At 42.3% G+C, this 21,269-nt stretch overlaps 1 protein-coding gene across 1 annotated transcript in view; it reads left to right on the top strand.

Annotated features, from left to right (window-relative positions):
• UBTF (upstream binding transcription factor) overlaps nucleotides 1-21,269 on the top strand; it is a 55,096-nt gene that overhangs the window by 8,907 nt on the left and 24,920 nt on the right. The window contains exons 4-11 of the mRNA XM_042472364.1: nucleotides 1,314-1,397; nucleotides 6,927-7,082; nucleotides 8,099-8,163; nucleotides 12,530-12,650; nucleotides 15,403-15,536; nucleotides 17,285-17,426; nucleotides 19,244-19,285; nucleotides 21,080-21,193. Of these exons, the coding sequence (XP_042328298.1) occupies nucleotides 1,314-1,397; nucleotides 6,927-7,082; nucleotides 8,099-8,163; nucleotides 12,530-12,650; nucleotides 15,403-15,536; nucleotides 17,285-17,426; nucleotides 19,244-19,285; nucleotides 21,080-21,193 (858 nt within the window). The remainder of the gene's footprint in view (nucleotides 1-1,313; nucleotides 1,398-6,926; nucleotides 7,083-8,098; nucleotides 8,164-12,529; nucleotides 12,651-15,402; nucleotides 15,537-17,284; nucleotides 17,427-19,243; nucleotides 19,286-21,079; nucleotides 21,194-21,269) is intronic.

The raw sequence follows: 21,269 nt of genomic DNA, 5'->3' as shown, positions 1-21,269 counted from the left end.
TCTCCCTTTCTCAAGTAGTCACTGAGGATAGGGCAACCCCCTCTTCCAGCAGGGAGCAACATGGTCTGCAGCTTCACCATCCACTTTCAGTACCCCATCTCCATTGGATGATGAGATACAACTGTAGTCAATTGAATCTTTTTTTAGATATGTGTTTGAGTCCTCCACCCTAGTCCTCAACCAAGCAAAAAGCCTCTGGGGTGGAGAAGATGTACAGCTAAATGGACCAATAAAGCAACTTCTTGAAGCACTATACTTCTCATTCTTGCCACAAGATGGCTCCTGGGGAAATTAAAAAAGTCTCCAGGCAGTATTTTATACAAGCAGAGGTCCTTCGCAGAAGTGTGTTCAAATCCAATCTGCTGCTTCACAGGCCAGGCCCAGATTTTCCAGGGGAATTTCTGGTAAGACTGTCTCTGCTCTGCCTAGCATGAGAAAGTCTGTGACCTATCCACTTCTCTAAGGATTCTGATTATGACTCTAGCTCTGAACCCTTGCTCCGGAGGGAGAACCCACAAATGGTCAGACTTGAGTACCAGGCAGGAGGAACCATCTGATTGTTTGGTTGAAGATTTTGCTCCCTGTTATCTAAGGTCTGTGGCACATTGGGGTTTTCTTCATCCAAGTCTGATTTGGGTGCCCAATATGAAGAAACTTCTGGAATGAGTGAAAGTGGTGCTTCTGTTGTATGCCAACCAAAACCAGTGAGAGAAATTTCTATCAGGTTTTTTCCCCCTGCTGGTAAGATCTGAATGGGCTACCTCTCTAAAAAACAAGAAGGGAACCTTGGTAGTTCAAAAGTTTCATTTACCATATAAACAAATTTTAGAGGCACTCAAGGATCCCTTGGTGGATTCTCCCATCACCACCATGATTTTGGGGACTCTGTCCCCTAAAGAGGGATGGACTTCCTTCAAGGATCCTGAGATAGCATATTGAGGGCTGGTTGGAGAAAGCCCATAAGGCAGCGGTCTTGCCAATCAGAACATCTGCTGCTGACTCACTCCACAAGTATCTCCCTTTTGTGGGTGGAAGACATATTCCAGAAAGATGACTTAGACTGCAAGTCTTTACACCAATCCTTTTAAAAAAACTGATATGACACTGCAATTTGTAGTGGACACTATCCAAGACTTACCTTTCAGCAAGGTCTACAATGGCAGTCACTATTGCCAACACTCCACCTAGCTTAAGCATTGGGAGGTGGATGTGCATTATAGGGCAAATCTTTCCACAACAGCCTTCATGGCCACAAAGTTATTTGGGGAGGAAGCATTGGTTTTTTATTCCTCAACAACTTGGTTTACTTGCAGGTACGGAAGTATCGAACCCTGACAGAACTGATCCTGGATGCTGAGGAGCATGTAAAAAATCCCTACAAGGGTAAAAAGCTGAAGGTAAATATGTTCCCTTACTTGAAGGGAGGGGCAGGAAATAGAAAGTAACTTTCTAAATCACTGCTTGTGTTACCTGCTTTGCTTATGTGGTATGATTGTTTAACCAATGTCTTAATCATGAGGTATGTTTTTAGCACCCCTTTGTTCTTTTTTTATTAACCCTCCTATACTTTGAGAAATGTGAGTGGCCTAGAACACTAAAACTTGGATGTAATGTTACTTGTCATTTGTTATTTTAGTTGTTAGTTAATTTTGGCACTAACAACCTAGCACAGTATTGTTTTGTTTTTGTTGCCTGCAATGGGCAGGACAGTAATTCATTACTTCTCATTTTATATAATGAATTTCTGCCTGTTACTCATTACTGGGTATGTTCTCACTCAGTTTAAGCAATAGGAGAGGGCAGAAGAGGAATCATATAGAGGGATCATATGACCATTCTTTGTTGTTTGTTGTGCAGCTAACAAGCACAGAAACTAAGTGAGAGGAAGGGGGAGCGGGGGCAACATGTTGAAAACATGAGATGCATAGGTTGCAACTTAAAAAAAATTTAGTGTGTGTGTGTGTATGTGCGCACCTTCAAGTCATTTCTGACTTATGGCAACCCTAAGATGACCCTATCATGGGGTGCTCTTGGCAAGATTAGTTCAGAGGAGGTTTGCCATTGCCATCACCATTTATTTAATATCTTGCCTTTATTCTTGTATGCTATCCTGCCTTTTCTGCCTTGTTTTATTCTGACATGGACCATACTGTTACTATTCCCAGAAAGAGAAAGCGACAGTCAGTATGAGTATGAAGAGACGGGAACAGGACTACCTTGCTAGGCTGGCTGCTCCAAATAGCGGCACAGGGTGTGCTCTTGGACCACCTGGGCTGGTATGAGCTGTATGAAAGGGTTTAGAGGAGAAGGGGGTATTTCTCTGGCTGACTCAGGAATGAGATTTGGAGCAGTTATTTGGGGGAGATGAGAAGGAATTGGAGATAGGTGGTTATTTGGGTGTATTCCAACAGTATAATTCTATGAGTTGATGATACTACATGACTACCAAAAGTATCCTGCAGCAGTAGTCTGCTATGGTGAGCTTGTATGAGTGGTTTGTGGGAATAGCCCAAGCAAGACAAACCACTCAAAATCATGATCGTGGCTTTAGCGCGTACGCTCAAGATCGCATAAAGCGCGCCCGCGTATAACGCAGGCACGCTGTACTGAGGAAAGTCGGGGAAGAAAGTGCAAAGACAGGCTTGGTGCTGAACATAAAGAAAACAAAAATAATGAGCATGAAGGAGTTGTGCAAATTCAACCTAGACAATGAGGAAATAGAAATAGTTAAAGAGTTTCCATGCCTTGGATCAAACATTAATTGGAATGGGAGCTGCAGTCAGGAAATCAGGAGAAGACTAAGAATGGAGAGAGGAGACATGAAAGAATTAGAAAAGACCCTAAAGAGCACAGATATACAACTAAGCACGAAAGCTAGAATCATACAAGCCAATGTATTCCCAATTACCATGTATCAATGCGAGAGCCGGACAATTAAAGTACAAAAGAAGAAAATAAATTAATTTGAGATGTGGTGCTGAAGAAGAGTGCTGAGGATACCATGTATAGCAAAAATGACAAACAAATGAGGACTAGAACAGATCAAGCCGGAAATCTCCCTGGAAGCCAAGATGATTAAGTTGAGACTATCATACTTTGGCCACATCATGACAAATCATGACTCATTGGAAAAGACAATAATGCTAGGAAAGGTGGAGGGAAGCAGAAAGAGAAGAAGACCATATGCTAAATGAATGAATGGACTCAATTAGTAAGGTCACAGTTTGAGTTTACAGGAACTAAGAGTCGTGGAGGATAGTGGGTCTTGGGGATGTCTCATCCACAGGGCTGCCATGAATAGAGATCAGCTTGAAGGTGGTTAACAACAACAACAAACCAACATGATAAACATTGCCATCCAGCAAAAACAAGCTACTTTACACTGTTGAAGCACAGGGGCTGTTTTTTTATTTATTTATAAAAGTGCTTAAGTAAGATAGTAAGGTCCACAAAACCCCATAAAGATTATTAGGATGGGTGCATTACAGGTATCAAGCACCAGAGTTGTAACTGCTTATAAACAATGCTTTATGCATTTTCATACAAGTTTGTATTGTTTTTTCTGTTTGCATATTTCTCAATTCAAGGTAAAAGCACAGCTCAGAAAACGGATTGCTTTTAAAGTACAGTACTGTATGCAAATAAGTAATATCCAAATTCTGTACCAGAATGCTGCTACAGTACCTGTAAAGAGTACATTAATTATTACAAACTGCTGAGTCTCAAACACCCAACTGAGAGGAAGCTGTTTACATGTATCATTCAGGCATAAAAATCAACCTTATTTTGATCACTTTCCATTTTCTTTGTCTACTTTCTGAGTCATTCTCAGTTGTGGCCACTTCTGTTGCTCTTCAGCTGTTAATTTGCTGAATGTCTGTGCCTTCTTCTATTCAGTCTTAGCTGGCCTATTACTGTGTAAGACTATGACCTATAGAAAGATACTCACCAGATTCCTACATTTTCTTCAAAAATTGGTTGTTGGCGTTCCACTCATTCACCAAACAGTAAGGGACAATACAAATCTACGTAAAAATACTAACAGAAAAAAATAAAATCATATATTATTCTCTATAACATAGAGTTGCATTCCTTTAAAGTTGATCTGTTGAGGATCCTATGCTGGTGATGGGCAGGAATAGTGCCAAAACTGGGTGTGCTTTCCTCTTTTCTCCCTTGCTGCCACCCTCTTCCTTCTCACTGTCACTTTCTCTCTCTCTCTCTCTCTCTCACACACACACACACACACACAGAGTTTCTGTCACCGTACTCCCTTTTACTGTCCAGTTAGCAGGCAGTGTGAGTGGACACACTGGACTGACCACTAGCAGGGAGCAAAAGCTCCCCGGGGAATGGCACAACTGGAGCAATATGCTTTGAGTCCCTACAAAACAGGGATACCCTTCCTCAGTTCTTTGTGTTCCATTCGTCCCTGCCATGAACTTCATGTATGGATCACTCACTGTATGGGTTCATGTAGGAGCCTGTTACAACCCCACAATATCATGGCTGCCTGGGTGGGCAATAGGATATTCAGGGTGAAAACTGGAGAGAGCTCCTATACCTTGAGGTAATTTGAACAGTGTTGTGTGTTAGCAGGTTTGGGCCAAGCAACACTTGCTGAAAATCTCTCTTCTCGGCAATAATTAAAGGTATAAGAACTGTCTCCATTTATAAGTCTGGCAACCCATTGGTCAGAAATGTAAAGCCTGCCTTAGGGGTTACAAGTCCCTCCCTCCCCTTGTAAAACATGTCCTTTATTTTAAAACATTTATAACCCATTTTCCATTAGAGAGAAAAAGCAGCTTCCAAAACAAAAATTGTAAAGTACAACAGTTCCAAAGAAAACTAAAAAAAATGCTATATCTCAGACAAAGAAGCGAAGGTAGGAGCATAGTATACCTCTTGCTCTTGGGTTCCTTCCCTTCCGTTGTGTAAGAAGATGTGAATATACTGGAGTATAATGGGAATCTTCTTGAGTCAAAAAGCCAAGTCTTCCAGAAGGTTCCACCAAATATTGTGATAGATAGGTATTTGCTTCACATGTATGTGATTTTTAGAAAACAATTTGTGAGCACTGAATACCTATGAAGGAATTCACATTACAAAAGAAGGCTTTTCAGTTGTAAAATGATAAAAGGGAAGTGAGTCTCCAACCCCTTTTCAAATTAAAACCAACCATTTCTGGAAACATATAGATGGATGTTTCAGGTGTAATATAAGCTGCCTTCTAAGTGTTGATTCAATCTGAACTTATATTGGGAATTTTCTTTATGATTCCTTTTTTAAAAAATCCTGGCATATTTTAAGCATACGTGGAATTTCCCTCATGCGGGGAGATCCGGAATGGATCCCCCACGTAAGGGAAGAGACCACTGTATAAGGTGTTGGAGGGTGCAACTTTACAAGGTCTCCTGGTGGGTACTGCTAGCCTCCCAGCCGTCTACAGTTGCCCACCTTTGGAATAAGCCATGAGTGTGTTTCAACAACGAATAGAGATGTTCTCTTCTATGAAACAAGCTGCAAGTTGGTACTCTTAAAAAGGAAAGGGCTTTAGCATTAAATGATTGTGTTGTTTTTCAAGGTGCAATTCTGCACAAATTGGAAACAATTTCCACTAAAATCAGTGGGACTTCCTCCTAGGAAAACATGCATAGGCTTGCACTGTTACCAGCCCACTTTTAATTTTTTAAAATTGTTCCCTGCTTGAGGCAAACTGACTGTTTTGCAAGGCAGGCTAGCACCCATTCAACTCTATAACATCAGGCATAACAAAAGCATATGCCGAAAGTAATGGTGCGTCGTGGCACGCAGCATGTGTACCATTGCTTTTTCCGGCGCATAGTGCTGCGTAAGGCGTGCCCACGTATGACACGGGCACACTGTATGTGGCATGTGGGGCATTTCACCATATTTTGGGGCCTTCCTGGGATATTTTAGGCCTGAGAAGGCCTTTGTTAACAGCAGAAGGGAGGGGGGCAACAACAGTGTCTACCTCTTGTTTCACAGAGCCTCTTCTGAGCCTGAATTGGCCTAAGGAGCAAAATGTGGTAGAAATGCTCCCCATTCCACCTAGTGAATATTTGCGGCAAAAAAATACATCTGAAGGGCCTAGGGGGCTTCCAGATGTGGTATAAATGCCATCCACATCCCCTAGAGTCCTGAGAGGCAACTAAAACAGCCACACTTGCCCCCATCTTTTAAAAAGCGTGTTGTATTGGACTAAATTAATTATTTTCTCCTTTTTTAGTTTTATTGTTTATTTTCTTTTGTGGTTGGGTTGGAATTTGAGGAGAAAAGAGGGACCCACAAAATCTTTGATACTATATATTCAAAGAACTCATGGTGCAGCATAACAGTTCTTTCAGGTGATCAGCTGTAGAACCAGTGGTTGTGCTGGTTGGGGAATTTGTCCAATCTCTAAATCAGAGTGGACAAAATGTAACATCTAGACCCCACTACTAGTTCTCCAACTCCCATTTAAAAAATCAGCATGATTTGGGGGCAAATTTTGCCCCATAACCATACAGAAAGCTCCCAAGCACATGGAAAATCATAAAGCTAACTCAACACCCACAGGTACTCCAGAACTCCATACTGCTCCCCAATACCTTTATTTCCCTTTGCTGTCTTTCATAAAATGGTGACTGGATGTGACATGATATCACTCCCTGTTGTCATTCTGAAAGAGCCTGCAGAGGAAAACAGGTATTTGGGTTTGCTGTAGGGGGTACAGCCTATGTGCAGTTCTGAGCTGAAAATGCATGAAGTTTCCTACCCCTACTTTAAATAATTTTACAAGCAAAACTCAGTAAAGGGAAACTAGATTATTTACTCTTAATGATAGCAACAGATTTTGATGAGGAAATGGACAGCCTCAAAATAATACTTCTTCCTTGTGTACTTCTCTTCTTATCTCTGCTTAGAAACATCCTGACTTTCCCAAGAAACCTTTGACCCCATACTTCCGTTTCTTCATGGAGAAGCGAGCAAAATATGCAAAGCTGCATCCAGAAATGAGCAACCTGGATCTTACCAAGATACTTTCCAAAAAGTATAAGGAGCTCCCTGAAAAGAAAAAGGTGAGCAGTACACGTTCAAAGTGATGGAAAGGGAGATATGAGCATCATATGTGTGCTGTGAGAAAGAAAAGTTATCCCTCCTTTTCTCCTTGAAGAACGTAGTGTGGCTTCTTTCTCAATCCTCTGGGTTTTCTCAGAAAGACAACATCTTTAAAGACCTGCTTGTGCTTTCAGCAAAAGTCCTATGAGGGAATATAATCTCTAAATTCTTTCTTAATATGTAAAAGTAGTACAACACCAACACAAAATTCCTACATCCCGTTATCATCTGAGTTTACAGCAGTGGTTCTCAAGCTTTGGTTGTCCAAGTGTGTTGCACTTTAACTCCCAGAAGTCCCAGCCAGCTTATGTAGTGGTCTCAGATTCTGGTAGCTGAAGTCCAAAATATCTGGCAGAACAAAGACTGAGAACCACTAGTTTAGGGGGCACTTCTTTCTGGTATAGTTTGGCAGTGGCTGGAAGTTATGAGTTCTGAGTCTGGAATTTTCATGTATCAATTGTGATGGTGTGTTTGCACGGTCAGTTTGGGACTCTCTTCATGATCTTAATATTGCTACATTTTTGAGGAGCACATTGAGAAATTGAAGTGTGCTGATTTTGTGACAGCTTCTCTGAATAGGCATTCATATAACTAGAAGCAAGTGTTTGTTTCCAGACTTCAGAGAGCATGACAAATGACAGAAACAAGAGGAAAATCTAGGATAAGTCAGCTTAACAGTCCAGCTGAAGTGAAAGAAAAAATGACGTAACAAAAGGTGGCTTATTATCCCACAGGATAATAAACCCTGACATTTAAAAAAAAAACCTTATATTTATGAAAATATATTTTAGTTATTTGGGTCGATGCTCACTTCTTTGTAAAGAAGCCATCCCTGCTGCTTGGGCTAGGCAGGGATGCCATTACTTGTGAGCTTTCTGATTTTCAAAGGTTATAAACTGCTTTGTGTTTTGGGAACCTCACACCTTCCTCTTTTTCTTCACCCATAATCAGCATTTCCATTTTATCTGTCTTCTAGATGAAGTATATCCAGGACTTCCAGCGGGAGAAACAAGACTTTGAGCGAAATTTGGCAAGATTTAGGTAAAAGTCAGCTGAGCAACAACTTCCTGTTTGTATATTGACAGCTCTTAAGCTTATGGCTAAACACGAACTTAATATTGTGTGACCTTTGCTGCAAAATGTTGCTTTGGCAGCAGTGGTTGGGGAGGAGTAGGGAAAAGAGTGAGCATAGCCTGGAGGTGCCTTGACTGAAAAGTCCTACAACAGGGCAGCCCAAGTTATTCTAACTTCAAATCCAGGTAATGGAATTTCAACATTAAAAATTGTATATATTTTCATCAGGTAAATATTTGAAAGAGTACCCTCAAATAAACGGCCTGGATTAGATCAGGGATCCACCTAGATCAGTCTTTGCCAAGCTTGAGTCTTAAGAAGTTACGTTATAGTTTCCATCAGATCAACCAGCTTGGCCATAGTGAAGGGATAATGGGAATCATGAGTCAACAATATCAAAAAGAAGCTGATCAGCAGGTGGCTTCCAAAGGTAATTGCCAGATGCTTCCAGGAAGCATGAAAGATAGGACTTGGGAGAAGTAACTGCCCACTGCCATATGGTATTTGAGTGGGTTTTTAGCAGTTCATACAATTTTGATGAAATGTTATATTCAGCCCAAAAGGATTCTCCTTGCCTGCTCTATTGGCAATAATTTGACAAATTATAAGTTGAATTACCCATTTGCTATCTGTAAGCAAAGAGCCATCCCAGGAGCAGGCAAAACAGCAGTCTTTTGAAGAGTGCACTGCAGCACTCACTGAAATAACACCAGCTACTTCCCACCTTGTTAGGGTTGTTTGGCCTGGGCCAATCCCAGTCTCTTTGGCTGCAGACAGAGACTGGAATATTTGTCACTGAACGTCTATTCTACTCTAGAATGAGGCATCCAAAGATCACTTCTACAAAAGCAAATTTGTCTAACCCCAGTCGATTCCTTCCTTATTCATTGATGGTCTTTCTCCAAAGGTCTTGGAGAGGCAGTGATAGTACTGCAAGCAAGTACTATCACTGCCTCTTGATAGTACTTGCTTGCAGCCTCCATGGTATTACACATGCCTTCTCTCTTTTCTAACCTAATTTTCATGTGACTCTTTTGTGCTAGAAGTAGTCAGGCTGTAAGAAGGAGTTGTGCATGATCTCATAGAGGTTTTAGGTAATAAAACTATCACTATCACTTTAATGGGAGAGGTGTAAAGGGAAAAAAATGTGTGATGTTTAGGCTTGGACTGAACAGGAAGGAAGGCCCGCTACCCTCTTTGCCCTTCTTTGACCTGGGAACATTGAGATGGAACACATAGAGCTACAAGTGATCTTGTAAGGCTTTAAGTAAATCTACTATGGGAAAAGCCATAATATATTCAATCCAGCCGTACTGCATTGTGCATACTTTGGGTTGGTGACAGGAGGAATCCATACCAGTTGGGTTTCTCTCATCACTGCCCAGAGATAGGCAGGAAGAACAAAGGTGGTGAAAACACAGAAAAGATGGAGAAAGAAAGTTAAACTGGGAAGAGTCAGACCATGCAAGCCAGAAGGAAACAGGAGCTATTCTGGGCACAGGCAGGAAGAAAAGGTGTGTGGGGGTGTGACCTTTTTCTTTTCTTTACCATTTTGCCAAGCATCCTCTCGAAGTGGCTCTGATAGACGAGAAGTCCAAGGTGGCAACCAAAAAGAAATCATGGTTCTCCAGATTGCAGAGGCATGTTCATTGATAGAACTGGATCGGAGTGCTTTGACAGTGCAAAAGGCTTGGTCCAAGATAGGGCTTCTCCGCAACTGAAGCTTCTTTAACAAGTGTTGATGATAGCAAAATCACACTTCTTTCCTTGTGTGGCTGCCTCAGTGCCAGAGGGGAGGACATGGAGGAAGTAGTGTTAAAGGAGAAGGATATCCAGGAAGAATCATTAGCAGTGATTATGGTCATGCGTCTTAGCCCATCAAATCTTGCCTGGGAGGAGGTGCATGGACAGATTTCTCCCAGTTCTCCCCAGGTGTCTCACCACTTAACTAAGAGTCCTCTGCCTGATTCCCCTCTGCAAGTTCCGCAAGGTGCCCTCAGCTCTCTTCCTCCCTTGGGGAGTTGCATGTTTCCCACTTCTGCCTCACAGCCAGGTGCTGATTACAGCTGCCATTTTGATTGTGACTATAGTATCCGCCATTTTGAGCCTCCAGAGCAGTGTGCCCCCGCTCTTTTTCAGACTGTCACATTCACAGTCGAACCCTAAGGGCAGTGTTGTCTGCCTACTTTCAAGTCATTTTGGAGGGTCAGCATGACCACTTATTCTCAGCACACACACACACTCTCTGTTAGATGAGGAGTTTCAGTTACAGTCATTTGAGTCTTTAATAAGCACATGTTTGGTTAAAAGACCTCTGTAGCCGTGGGTGGACAAGATATATGAAGCTAGATGGCACAATTAAAACAGCTTCTTGAAGCACAGTGTGTTTCCCAATATCTGGCCACAAGAGGGCTCCCCAAAGTAAAGCTTAAAGAAGCTTCTCGTTCAGACAGGCTTTTCTCAGGAATGTGCTCAGAACCAATCTGCTGTATTGCGGGGGAGCTCCAGGGTAACTTCTGGTTGTCTCCGCTCTAGGTTTGCTTGGCAAAAGAAAGGCTGTATTGTCTATCCATTCCTCTGAGGATTCAGATTGTGATTCCATTATTCAGTCCCTGCTCTTGGGAGAGGAGTCTTTTGGAGGGGGGGGGGTATCATTATTTCCGACAAGGAAGAGGGGAATAGTCAGATTTGAGTTCCCCTCATTAGGAGCCTTCTGTGTGTTTGATTCTGAAGATTTTATTCCCCTGTTATCTAAGGTCTCTGTAGCATTTGGGTTTTCTTAATGCAGGACTGACCCGAATGTTAAACATGAGTTTTCTTCCGGACTGAGTGAAAATGGTGCTTCTGTTCTGTGCCATCCCAAATCTTCTGTGAGGGAAATGCCTTTTCCATCCTTCTTTTCTCCAGCTGGAGCAGGTTTCTGCCTTCTCCAGTTCCAAAGGATAGTCAGAAAAAATGTATTCATGATCAGTTCATCAGGCATCTCCACGTCACGACAATAGGGATGTACAAATGCTTTGCATAGAAACATTGTCCTTCATTAGGGCTGTCCTTCAAAAGGCAGCTTCCTTGGTTTCCCTGGACATTGTGGAAACATATCTGCACATTCCTTTTGTCAGGATGAACAAGCGATTCCTCAGATTTGCCTTCGGTCATCACCAGGCTCACTCAAATGCAAAGTGTTTTGATCCACAGTAGCCACCTAGATAAAGGCTTGTATCCTGAGTGTATATGACATGGCTAAACTGTCTCACCCCACTAACATGACAGCACATTTGAGCAGGACAGTTGCTAATTTGGCAGTTTCTTTCTCAGATGGTCCAGTCACATTTGTATGGCTGCCACCTGGAATACCTCTTTCTTCATTCATCATTACAAGATTGACAAATTCTGATTAGCAGATGTCCCTTTTGGGAGAAGGGTACTGTAGGAGGTGATTAGGAACTAGGATGCAGTCACTTCCTCCCTTACAGTTTTCAGTGTGAGGGATTGGGTATTCCTCCTCTTAGCAACACAGGGAATACCACATGGGGTACTTAACATGAAGGTGTGTTCTGGGTTGTTGAGAGGAGGAATCCATCCCTATTGTGACTGCTAATGGTTTTGTTTTGTTTTTTTCTCTGGAGTGCAATAGATTTGATTTTCTTTTTTCCTACTCTGCTTCCCCCCCACCCGCCACACCCTGCCCCAAGTTTTCTGTATGTAGGCTTGGCTAGTAAGTGAACTGATCCCTAAGATGGCCAAATGGGAGGGAGTCTACTTAGTACTTTCACTGTTCATCACAAGACTTCCTCCCTGCCTCTGCGCAGTGATGAGAGAAACCAAGTTGGGTAGATTCTACTGACCAACAGAGAGAATGCCACATTGGCTAATTAATGTGAGATGCATTCTGGGTTGAGAGGAGAAATCCACCCTTTTCCATTGTGACTGTTCAGTTTTTTTTGTTTGTTTTGTTTTGTTTTGTTTTGTTTTGTTTTTTTTCTTCTGATGTGCAATGTATTTGGTTTGTCTTATTCTACGGTTCTTCTGAGCTTGGCCTAATTACAGAACTGATCTCTAAGATGGATAAGCAGGGAGGAGTCAACTAAATGTTACGTCAACTGTCATGAGCTCATGAGATCTTTGTTCTTTCTGCCTGTCTCTGGACAGTGATGGGAGAAACTCAAATTGTATGGATTCATCCTCTCAACAGCCTAGAATGCACCATCACAATAAGTACCCAATGTGACAATGGAGATTACTTGAGATCAAGAAAGAGAGGTGAATTTGTATTAATGTTCCTTTGAATTCATATATTTCTTCTGTCCCCTTTTGTTACTCCTATTCTATGAAGGGAAGACCACCCTGACCTCATTCAGAATGCCAAGAAAAATGATATCCCAGAGAAACCCAAGACCCCCCAACAGCTCTGGTACACCCATGAGAAGAAGATCTACCTGAAAGTGCGCCCTGACGTAAGTAGCTCTCTCTAGAGTGATTGAAGAGAGTATGGGAGATGAGGATCAGGAGAGCACAGGGGAAAGTACAAAAATGGTGACTGCTAGTGAAACTCAGGGCAGAGTTGAATACAAGGGAGACTGTGACTGACTTCTGGACTCACTGGGTCTGGATTCTACTTTTGGGAATCAACCAGGTCTGGAAAGCATTTGATTTGCAAAATGCTTAGATCAGTGGTTCTCAACCTGTGGGTCAGGACCCCTTTGGGGGTCAAACGACCCTTTCACAGGGGTCGCCTAAGACCATTGGAAAACACATATTTGCATGTAGCAATGAAAATAATTGTATGGTTGGGGGTCACTACAACATGAGGAACTGTATTAAAGGGTCCTGGCATTAGGAAGGTTGAGAACCACTGGCTTAGATTATAGCTCCCATAATTACTTATCATTGGTCATGATGGCTGGGCTTCTAGAAGGTGAACTCTAAAATATCTGGAGCCAAAGCCTTTGGAATTTAATCAATGCAAATTGACTGATTATTCCACTATTCTAAAGCCCAGTTTACAGTTTAAGTAGAGGTATACTGGTGATTACATGATGTGCACCCCTAAGCCAGAAAAGCTGCCCTGAAAAGGAACAGTAAAAAAACACCCCTTTTCAGAGGGTCGTTTGGAACTGCGGTAGCGGGGCAGATTGGGGTCACATGTGTGTGTGGTTGCCATGGCTCTTGGGTCAGTGGCTCCAGCATGGCCACTCTTTCAGGGCGGTCTGTTTTGCTCCACTGTTGGAGCTGCTGGTGTATTTCAATTTGACCCACTCATCTTTTTGCCACGTATGCAGTTAGCATGTCATAACAAAATGTTCAGCAAAACATTTTCCTTGCCACAATAGTTTTCCATGTTCAAGGGAGTATTTCTTAGGAAGACAACATTCAAATATATGTAGGTCTCTGTCTGAAATCCAAAAAGATCCACAAAATGTGTTGCATAGTTCTGTTGCTGATTATGTAAACTTGTCCTAAGGCAACTGGAGAGGGAAAAAGGAAATGTAAAATTAACAGATGGGGAAAGAGCATCTCCGTGATGAAAATGCTTAGGTGAGATAATTGGAAACAGACAGAACTGTGAACTGGAGAATGAACTGAGAGAATTAGGCCACAGGATGTTGGTGACGGTTATACACAGGAAAGACATTAAAAAGAATTAATAGTATTTGTAGAGAATGCCAAACAGAACTTGGAGACAGTTTTTGGAATACAATTCTATAGATCTCTCAGCCAACTGGTCAAACCTGCTCACGGGGGGGGGGGGTCCAAAAATTTACTTTCCCAGGCCATGGCAGTTGAACAGGGTCTGAGACAAAACTGTACCAGTGGCCTGCTAGTTAGGTTAGTATAATCAACAAAGTGTGACAGTCTCCATCTTGTATTGCTCATTATCTTCCTTGGAAGCATGGGTTGAAAACACTGTGGGAACTGTAGTGTCTGTAAGACATTTAGCCTTCTCTGTCAGAGAGTTCTGGTGCCACAGGATTCCCTAGCGCTGAGCCAAGGCAGTTGAAGCAGCCTCAAACTGGATTATTTCTCCAATGTGTTTTGGACCATTGTTGAAGACACAGATCAAAATTTGGTCTAATCCAGAAGAATGCTACTTTTTAGTGTTGATATATATGAGAACCAGTGTGGTGTAGTGTTTTGAGTATTGGACTATGACTCTGAAGAGCAGGGTTTGAATCCTGATTCGGACATGTAAACCTACTGGGTGACTTTGGGTAAGTCATACTCTCTCATCCTCAGAGAATGGCAGTGGCAAACCCCCTCTGAAGAAACCTGCCAAGAAAACTATGATAGGGTTGCCATAAGTCGGAAACTACTTGAAAGCACACAACAACAACAATATGTAATACTTGCATGCAGCTCCTTGTAGTTTTGTAAGCCCTGCTTCCGTACTTCAAATAGTACAGATAGCTTGGCTCTTTTGGTCAGAAAGTGGGATAAAACAAGAGTGAGAGTATGAGATCCTCACAGACTTTGCCACAAGGGCTATGAACATGTTTAAAAACAGAAACAAAAAAAAATCAGGATGCCAAGTTTGCTGCAAGTTAGCTAATTCTCACCTTCATTAAACGAAAAGACCCTAGCACATTCTGTGCATGAACATTTAGATTTCCTTTAACTTGAAGTACTTTGTTCCCCTTAAAGAATTCCAGAGAATCTTTTTTTTTATGGAGGAAAAATGTTTTTTCTAGAAATGTAGGTTAGCACGCTGCCATACCACTAGGGTGGGCAGTGTTCCCCTTCCCCTCCCATTTTTTTTCCTTTTTACCTAATTTTTTATTTTCCCCTCCCCACCTGGGTTTTTCAGGCCACCACGAAGGAGGTGAAGGATGCGTTGGGCAAGCAATGGTCTCAGCTCTCGGACAAAAAAAAGGCTGAAATGGATTCATAAGGCTCTGGAGCAGCGGAAGGAGTATGAGGTAGGGAACATTCAACAGTTCCCATCCATCTTCTCCCCCCTGTGCTCAGCCGGCCTTGTCGCGGCTGTCAAAACCCAGCCGCGCTCCGAGAGCCGACTTGTGGGTTTCATTCCCTCTTATTGAGCTTGAAGGGAGTTGCAAAGCAACCCCTTCTCTGCTTTCTTATGCCAAGCACCAGGGTCACACAACTGGGTTCTCTTGTCCACCTCACAACCTTAGAGCCTAGGAAGGGCTTCTCCCCATACTTGTTTGCCTCAGTCATATTAATTCTTCTGTGTGTTTATCTCTACAGGAAATGATGCGAGATTATATTCAGAAGCATCCAGAGATGAACATGGAGGAGGGGGCACCCCCTCGTGCTACCCTGACTAAAGCAGAAAGGCAGCTGAAAGACAAGTTTGACGGGCGACCCACTAAGCCCCCTCCGTGAGTTGCTAGGGCACTTGGGGGGTGTGAAGGGATAATTGGGGTGAATGGAAGATATATTGCTGGACCTGCGTGCCAGTAAAAATAGATCCAAGTAGAAGCTTGAACTTTCCTAACCACTCTATCTCTGCTCATTTTGGAAAGATGGTTGTAGTGCTGGACTTAGATAGCAAAGATCAGGCTTAGATCTTGGTTCAGCTTACTGGTTGACCTTGGACTAGTTTCTACTGATTCGATCTGCCTCACAGAGCAGGAGTGAGAATAAAATGTGGAGGAACTTTACAAATTCAGACATGTTGCATCCATCTATTTTTTCCCACAGAAAGACCTCCCACCCTACAATAGTGTAGAGCCCTTTATTTTTTATCTCTGTAACTCCCAGTTGTGCTGGGGAGAGGTGAAGTTTAGAATCTGTTTAAAACTCTGGTAAAATTTTGAAGGCAAGCAATATACAGTTAACAAAGTAGATGTGTTTCTGAACTTTACTTCTTTAAGAGAAACTTTGGTGTCAAAGGTAGAAATAAAGTGGAAAGAAAAAGGATGGGTCCCTGCACCACAAAAAAAAAAAAAAAGAGAGAACAGTTTAACATGTTTGTGCAACTTTTTATTTAAAACTTAACATTATGCACATATGAAATGTAACACCCATGGCAGGAAAACCTTTCATAAGTAAAGAAATACTTTGAATCTTCTAGAGACCACTTAAAAGCATCTTCCAAAATGCATCCTCTAGTTCACTGTTACTTCCTGAAAGGCAACTATGAAGGCTGCAGGGACCTATATTTGAAGTCTGATGTGCTCCTCCATATCCAAAGACACCCCCCTCCCCCCAGGAGTGACAGTTTAGAGCAATTTGTGTATGTACAGGGAATAATTGCACAGGTTTGGGAGCCATTATAATGCCCCATAAGGCCACAAGTGGGCCACAGCTTTTTCTACCTTGGTCTAAAGAATCACTTAGAATACTTTGTTCAGTTTCAGATTGAGGTTGCCAGGCTTGCCTGATACTGTATTGGTATCATTCATTTTCCCTAGTGAACTTTATGAAGCAGTTGTTTTTTTAAAAAGAATGCAAGAAGGTTTTCTATGGGAATATTCCAGCATTGTTCCTACATAGTTATAACTCAATTTGACAGAGGCTTTAGAGCTCAAAACTTGGTGGAGTGGAGGCAGTCGAAGGTAGATGCAATGAATATAGCAGGAGTAGGCAATGCAGAGCAGCCGTTTCCTGATCTGTTTTGCAGTAGAGTAGTCTTTCTGCCTCTGAATCTGTCACAAAGTAGAAAAATTCACATTTCACTTTAGTTGAGGCATGTTGGGATGCGTGCCTTGTATTTATGCTCCCATGAGCATCATTTGAGTTAAAAATAAGACACATGTTCACAGTGCATATAATTTTAAATCAAAAATATGTATGTGGGAGATTGTTACTGCTACATACAAAATTTGGGATGGGTGCTATGGCTTTTGATTGGTTCAGCATTGCCAGTGTGGCCCCTTGATTGCTGGAAGTTACCCAACCCTACTTTAAACACTTAAACCACTCTCTTGTATTTGCAGCCTGGGCTCTCAGTCAAAATGAATGGTTGTGACTGAAGCTGATCCACATTAGTGATCACGAGTATGGGACTAAGGAATAATGAGTTCTTGAAATACTAGTTGTGTCTTATTGTCACATTGATTTATGTAAAGTATGCTAAATCTTAAATTAATGGGATGGTACTATATAAAAATAATTATTATTTTAGGAATAGTTACTCACTTTACTGTGCTGAACTGATGGCAAATATGAAAGATGTTCCAAGCACAGAACGGATGGTACTCTGCAGTCAGCAATGGAAGCTTCTTTCCCAGAAGGAAAAAGATGCCTACCACAAAAAATGTGATCAGGTGAGCCTAGCCTTAAATGGCAGGAAGAAGAATGACATTAAAAACTTTGCCCAAGAGTGGAGATTTTCTGAATATAGGGCAGGATTCACCTGTACTTATATACCCTTGCTGCTGATAGAGAAATAGATTTACCTCGGTACCAGTAGGCAGGATGGTAATAACAGCTATTGATTAGGCTGTCTGTTTCAGTTTTTAGGATGCAAACACAGTGCTGTCTTCAGACAGTGACAATCTAGCAAAGTTTTTAAATTGGTCAATAAAAGTCTAGCAGAATTTAGAAACATTACTTGTCTTCTAACTAATAGTTCCAAGAATCCCCTAGCCAGTATGAGTATAGTCAAGCTGGCTTGGGGATTCTGAGAGCTGTAAATCAAAAAACATAACTTTTCTCAGCTCAGCTGAGTCCCAACTGAAATGTCTATGCTCTGTTTTGACAACTGCTTTAAAAAGGGCAATGGTTTCCAATAACTTAGGCAAGAGGAAAGTGTCTGCCACCCTTCCTGATACCTAACCCCGATATTACATATTTTTTTATATGGGATGATAAAATTATCATGAATTCTAAAGCATTTATGGGGGGACAGTAGAAATTATGAATACAGTGTGCCCTTCTTTTACATGGGGGGGGGGGTTGTTCCGGACCCCCCCCCCCCGCGTAATAGAAATTGTGTGTATGCTTGAGCTCCATTACAAGTAACGGGGCTCGTCCTTGTGGCAGTGCAACAGCATGTGCACGCCACAGACACACGCAGCATTGTTCCTCCTGGCACGCAGCACCGCTTTTTCCAGTGCTGCTTTCAGATTGTGGAAGCTAGGGTGTCCATGACTGCCTAGTGGGAATGGAAGCATTCTTCTCTATCTCTACATTCTTGTCTCTGGCAGAAGTGTGGTGTCTTATGTTAGAAGAGAGATGAGCATTTTTTTTCTGAAGAAAGTACAGTATGCCCTTGGTATCCACTGCAGTTTGGTTCCAGGACACACACACACAGACACCCATAGATACCAAAATCTGTAGACTCTGAGGTCCTATTAAATACAGTGACATAGTAAAATAATATCCCATATATAAAATTGCAAAATCAGGATTTGCTTTTTGGAATTTATATATATATTTAATATAAAAATTATATATTTTCAAGTTGTGGCTGGCTTGGCTGCTTCATTGAATGTAGCTTCTAAGTATGCCAGAGAGCTTTAACAGCTTTATGGACTTGGGGGCTAAACAGACTGGCACTAAACGCCGGCATTGGGCTGGAGTGGGAGTATGGCGACCAGACACCCCAAGTCTTCCCCGATGTCAACTGCCCAGCCACACAGCAGGCAGCATCACACCCCTTCATCAGCACAGTGTTTAGACGTGCTGCACCAAAGAATTGGCAAAAAGCCACCGCAGCTAGGGCGGCTTTTCGTCATTTTAAGAAAGAGTGGCATTTTGCTGCAGCCCCGATCCGGCACTGAAAGGAGTGGTGGGACAGCGCTCCTTTGCTGCTGTCTGTACAGCCCCTAAGTAGAGCTGCCTAGAGGCTGATCAGATTGTCCATCCAGATCATCTTACTCCTAAAAGATTCTAGAGCCACAGCTGGATTTACTCACCTTCACTTAGAGCAATATTCCTCACAGCTGCTTATTGGTCTTCTTAAAGTATGCTGGTTTGTTACAATCCTGAATCAAGAAACTATTAGAAAGACCAGAAACTTGTCCCTGAGAATCCTGCTAAGTCAAACAGTAGTTTGTAGAACTGAGAGGAGAAAAGGAGAGATGCAAATCTTTGTGTAGCTCAGGAACTGACAGTCTTCTCTGCTGCTTTGCCCCCACAGAGAAAGAAAGATTATGAAATTGAACTTCTGCGTTTTTTGGAGGTAAGTGTAACCTAGTGTATTCTGCCAGCTGATGAACACATTTAACTGTTTCCCATTAAAATTGTGTCCAGTGTGATTCAACTGATTTTGGCTTCTTTTCCATTGAGCATGATCTGTAAGATTAAAAACTTGCAAGGTCAGACTGTACAGTGATTCACAATGATGGGATCACAGCCTCAAAAGTCTTGCTCCATCCCATAATAGACCTTTACCCTTGAACCAAGTGGACTCTGAAGTTTATTTTTGTATTAGAAATCAATTGGTGATAAAGAGGTGACCCATATGTGTAGACAGGCTCAGTCCAGCCATCTTACTGAAACAAGTTTGTGCACTTCCAGAGTTTATAGACAAGCCATGGTTTAATGCTGTTTTGTGTGCATATGGTTTGTCACTTCACACACTGAGCCAGACACATATGGAGGAAGCAAACAGGAAGGAAGGGGCGGTTTAAAGCCACCCCTTCCGAAGATGGATTGAGGCTGTTGCAACTACATGCCATGGCCCCAACCTGCCTTGAACCCGGCCCAGAAAGGATCAGTAAAGACCTACTCCTTTTTTGGGCCATGGAAAAGCTACCTTTAGCTGGTAGCTTCCAGACACTCTGGTTACATGCAGTGTCTAAACGCTGCGCTGCTGGAGTGTCTTGAAGCCACCCATATCTGGGCGACCGGCTGGCTTCCAGGAAGCTTCAGGGCATCATCATAGTGTGCGGCGTATAAATGCTGCATTCTGATGATACCCTGAAGGTGTCTTTTAAGGGCCATATGTTCCAGCTAATAGTTCAACACTCTTAATGGTAGATTTGTCTGATTCCTTAACTGATGTTTGTGTACCTTCTGATGTATGTGTACCTAACTGATGTACCTTCAAGTGTATGTGACCTGGGTCATACAGGGAATCAGGTTTAAAAGGAAATTGGTAGCCAGAAGAGTTGTTGGCGAAATAGGCATAATGTCTCCTTTTTCCTCCCACCTCCTCTAGTACAATAGCACATTCTATGAGAACTGAAGTTTCAAGATGGTCATCAGAAACAGCATGCTTTTGTTTTGTAACAAGAGAAGGAAAAGAAGCTTGTGTAGATGCCAAACAGTTAATGTAATATTCTTCTGGGAAGCTGAGCTTCTCAAGAGGAAGTGTGCAACCATGTTCTGCACCTCTTAAAGTTTCACACTGATAAATATTGAGTATGCTGCTGAATTATGTATACTTTAATATACTGTGGACCCTTGTTATATGCTGGGGTTTGGTTCCAAGTTGCCCCTTGGATAACAAAATCCATGGATGTGCAAGTCCCATTAAATATAATGACATAGCTAAGTGGTGTCCCTTATAAAAAATGGAAAATCGGGGTTTGATATTTGAAATTTATATATATATATTTTACCATTTTCAAACTGTGGCTGCTTGAATCTGTGTATAAAAAATCCATGTATAAGAAGGGCCGACTGTAGTAAGAACAAACCAAATAGAACAAACATAAATACAGTGTGTCCTCGCCTTATGCGGCGGGATCCGTTCCGGATCCCGCCGCATAAGGCGAATTCCGCCTATGCTCAAGCCCCATTGGAAACAATGGGGTTTGTGCGCGGCACGCATGGGCGCGCGCGGGGCACAACAGGCATGCTGCCCATTCAGTTGAATGGGACGCTCCGCCCCGCGCGCGCGCCACGGCTTGAGCGCGTATGCTCAAGGCCGCGTATGGCGCGGACGCACTGTAAATAAATAAATAAAGCTCAGTGTATGGGAAGTTATGATCTATTTTGGTTTTATTTTGTTATTCCTTCCAAAATGTAGAGCTTACCTGAAGAAGAACAACAGAGGGTTCTGGGAGAGGAAAAGATGCTGGGAGTAAACAAGAAAGGTGCCACCAGTCCTGCCTCTAAGAAGTCCTCACCAGATGCCAGCAAGGTTAGTGAGATATGCTCTTTCTGAGGCAAGGGCAACAAGCAAGCTCCATTGTGGGTATGTGCACGTTTGCCTTTTA

The sequence above is a fragment of the Sceloporus undulatus genome, chromosome 6, assembly GCF_019175285.1.
Source record: "Sceloporus undulatus isolate JIND9_A2432 ecotype Alabama chromosome 6, SceUnd_v1.1, whole genome shotgun sequence".
NCBI classification, from domain to species: Eukaryota; Metazoa; Chordata; class Lepidosauria; order Squamata; family Phrynosomatidae; genus Sceloporus; species Sceloporus undulatus.
This window is presented reverse-complemented; position numbering and strand designations above follow the sequence as displayed.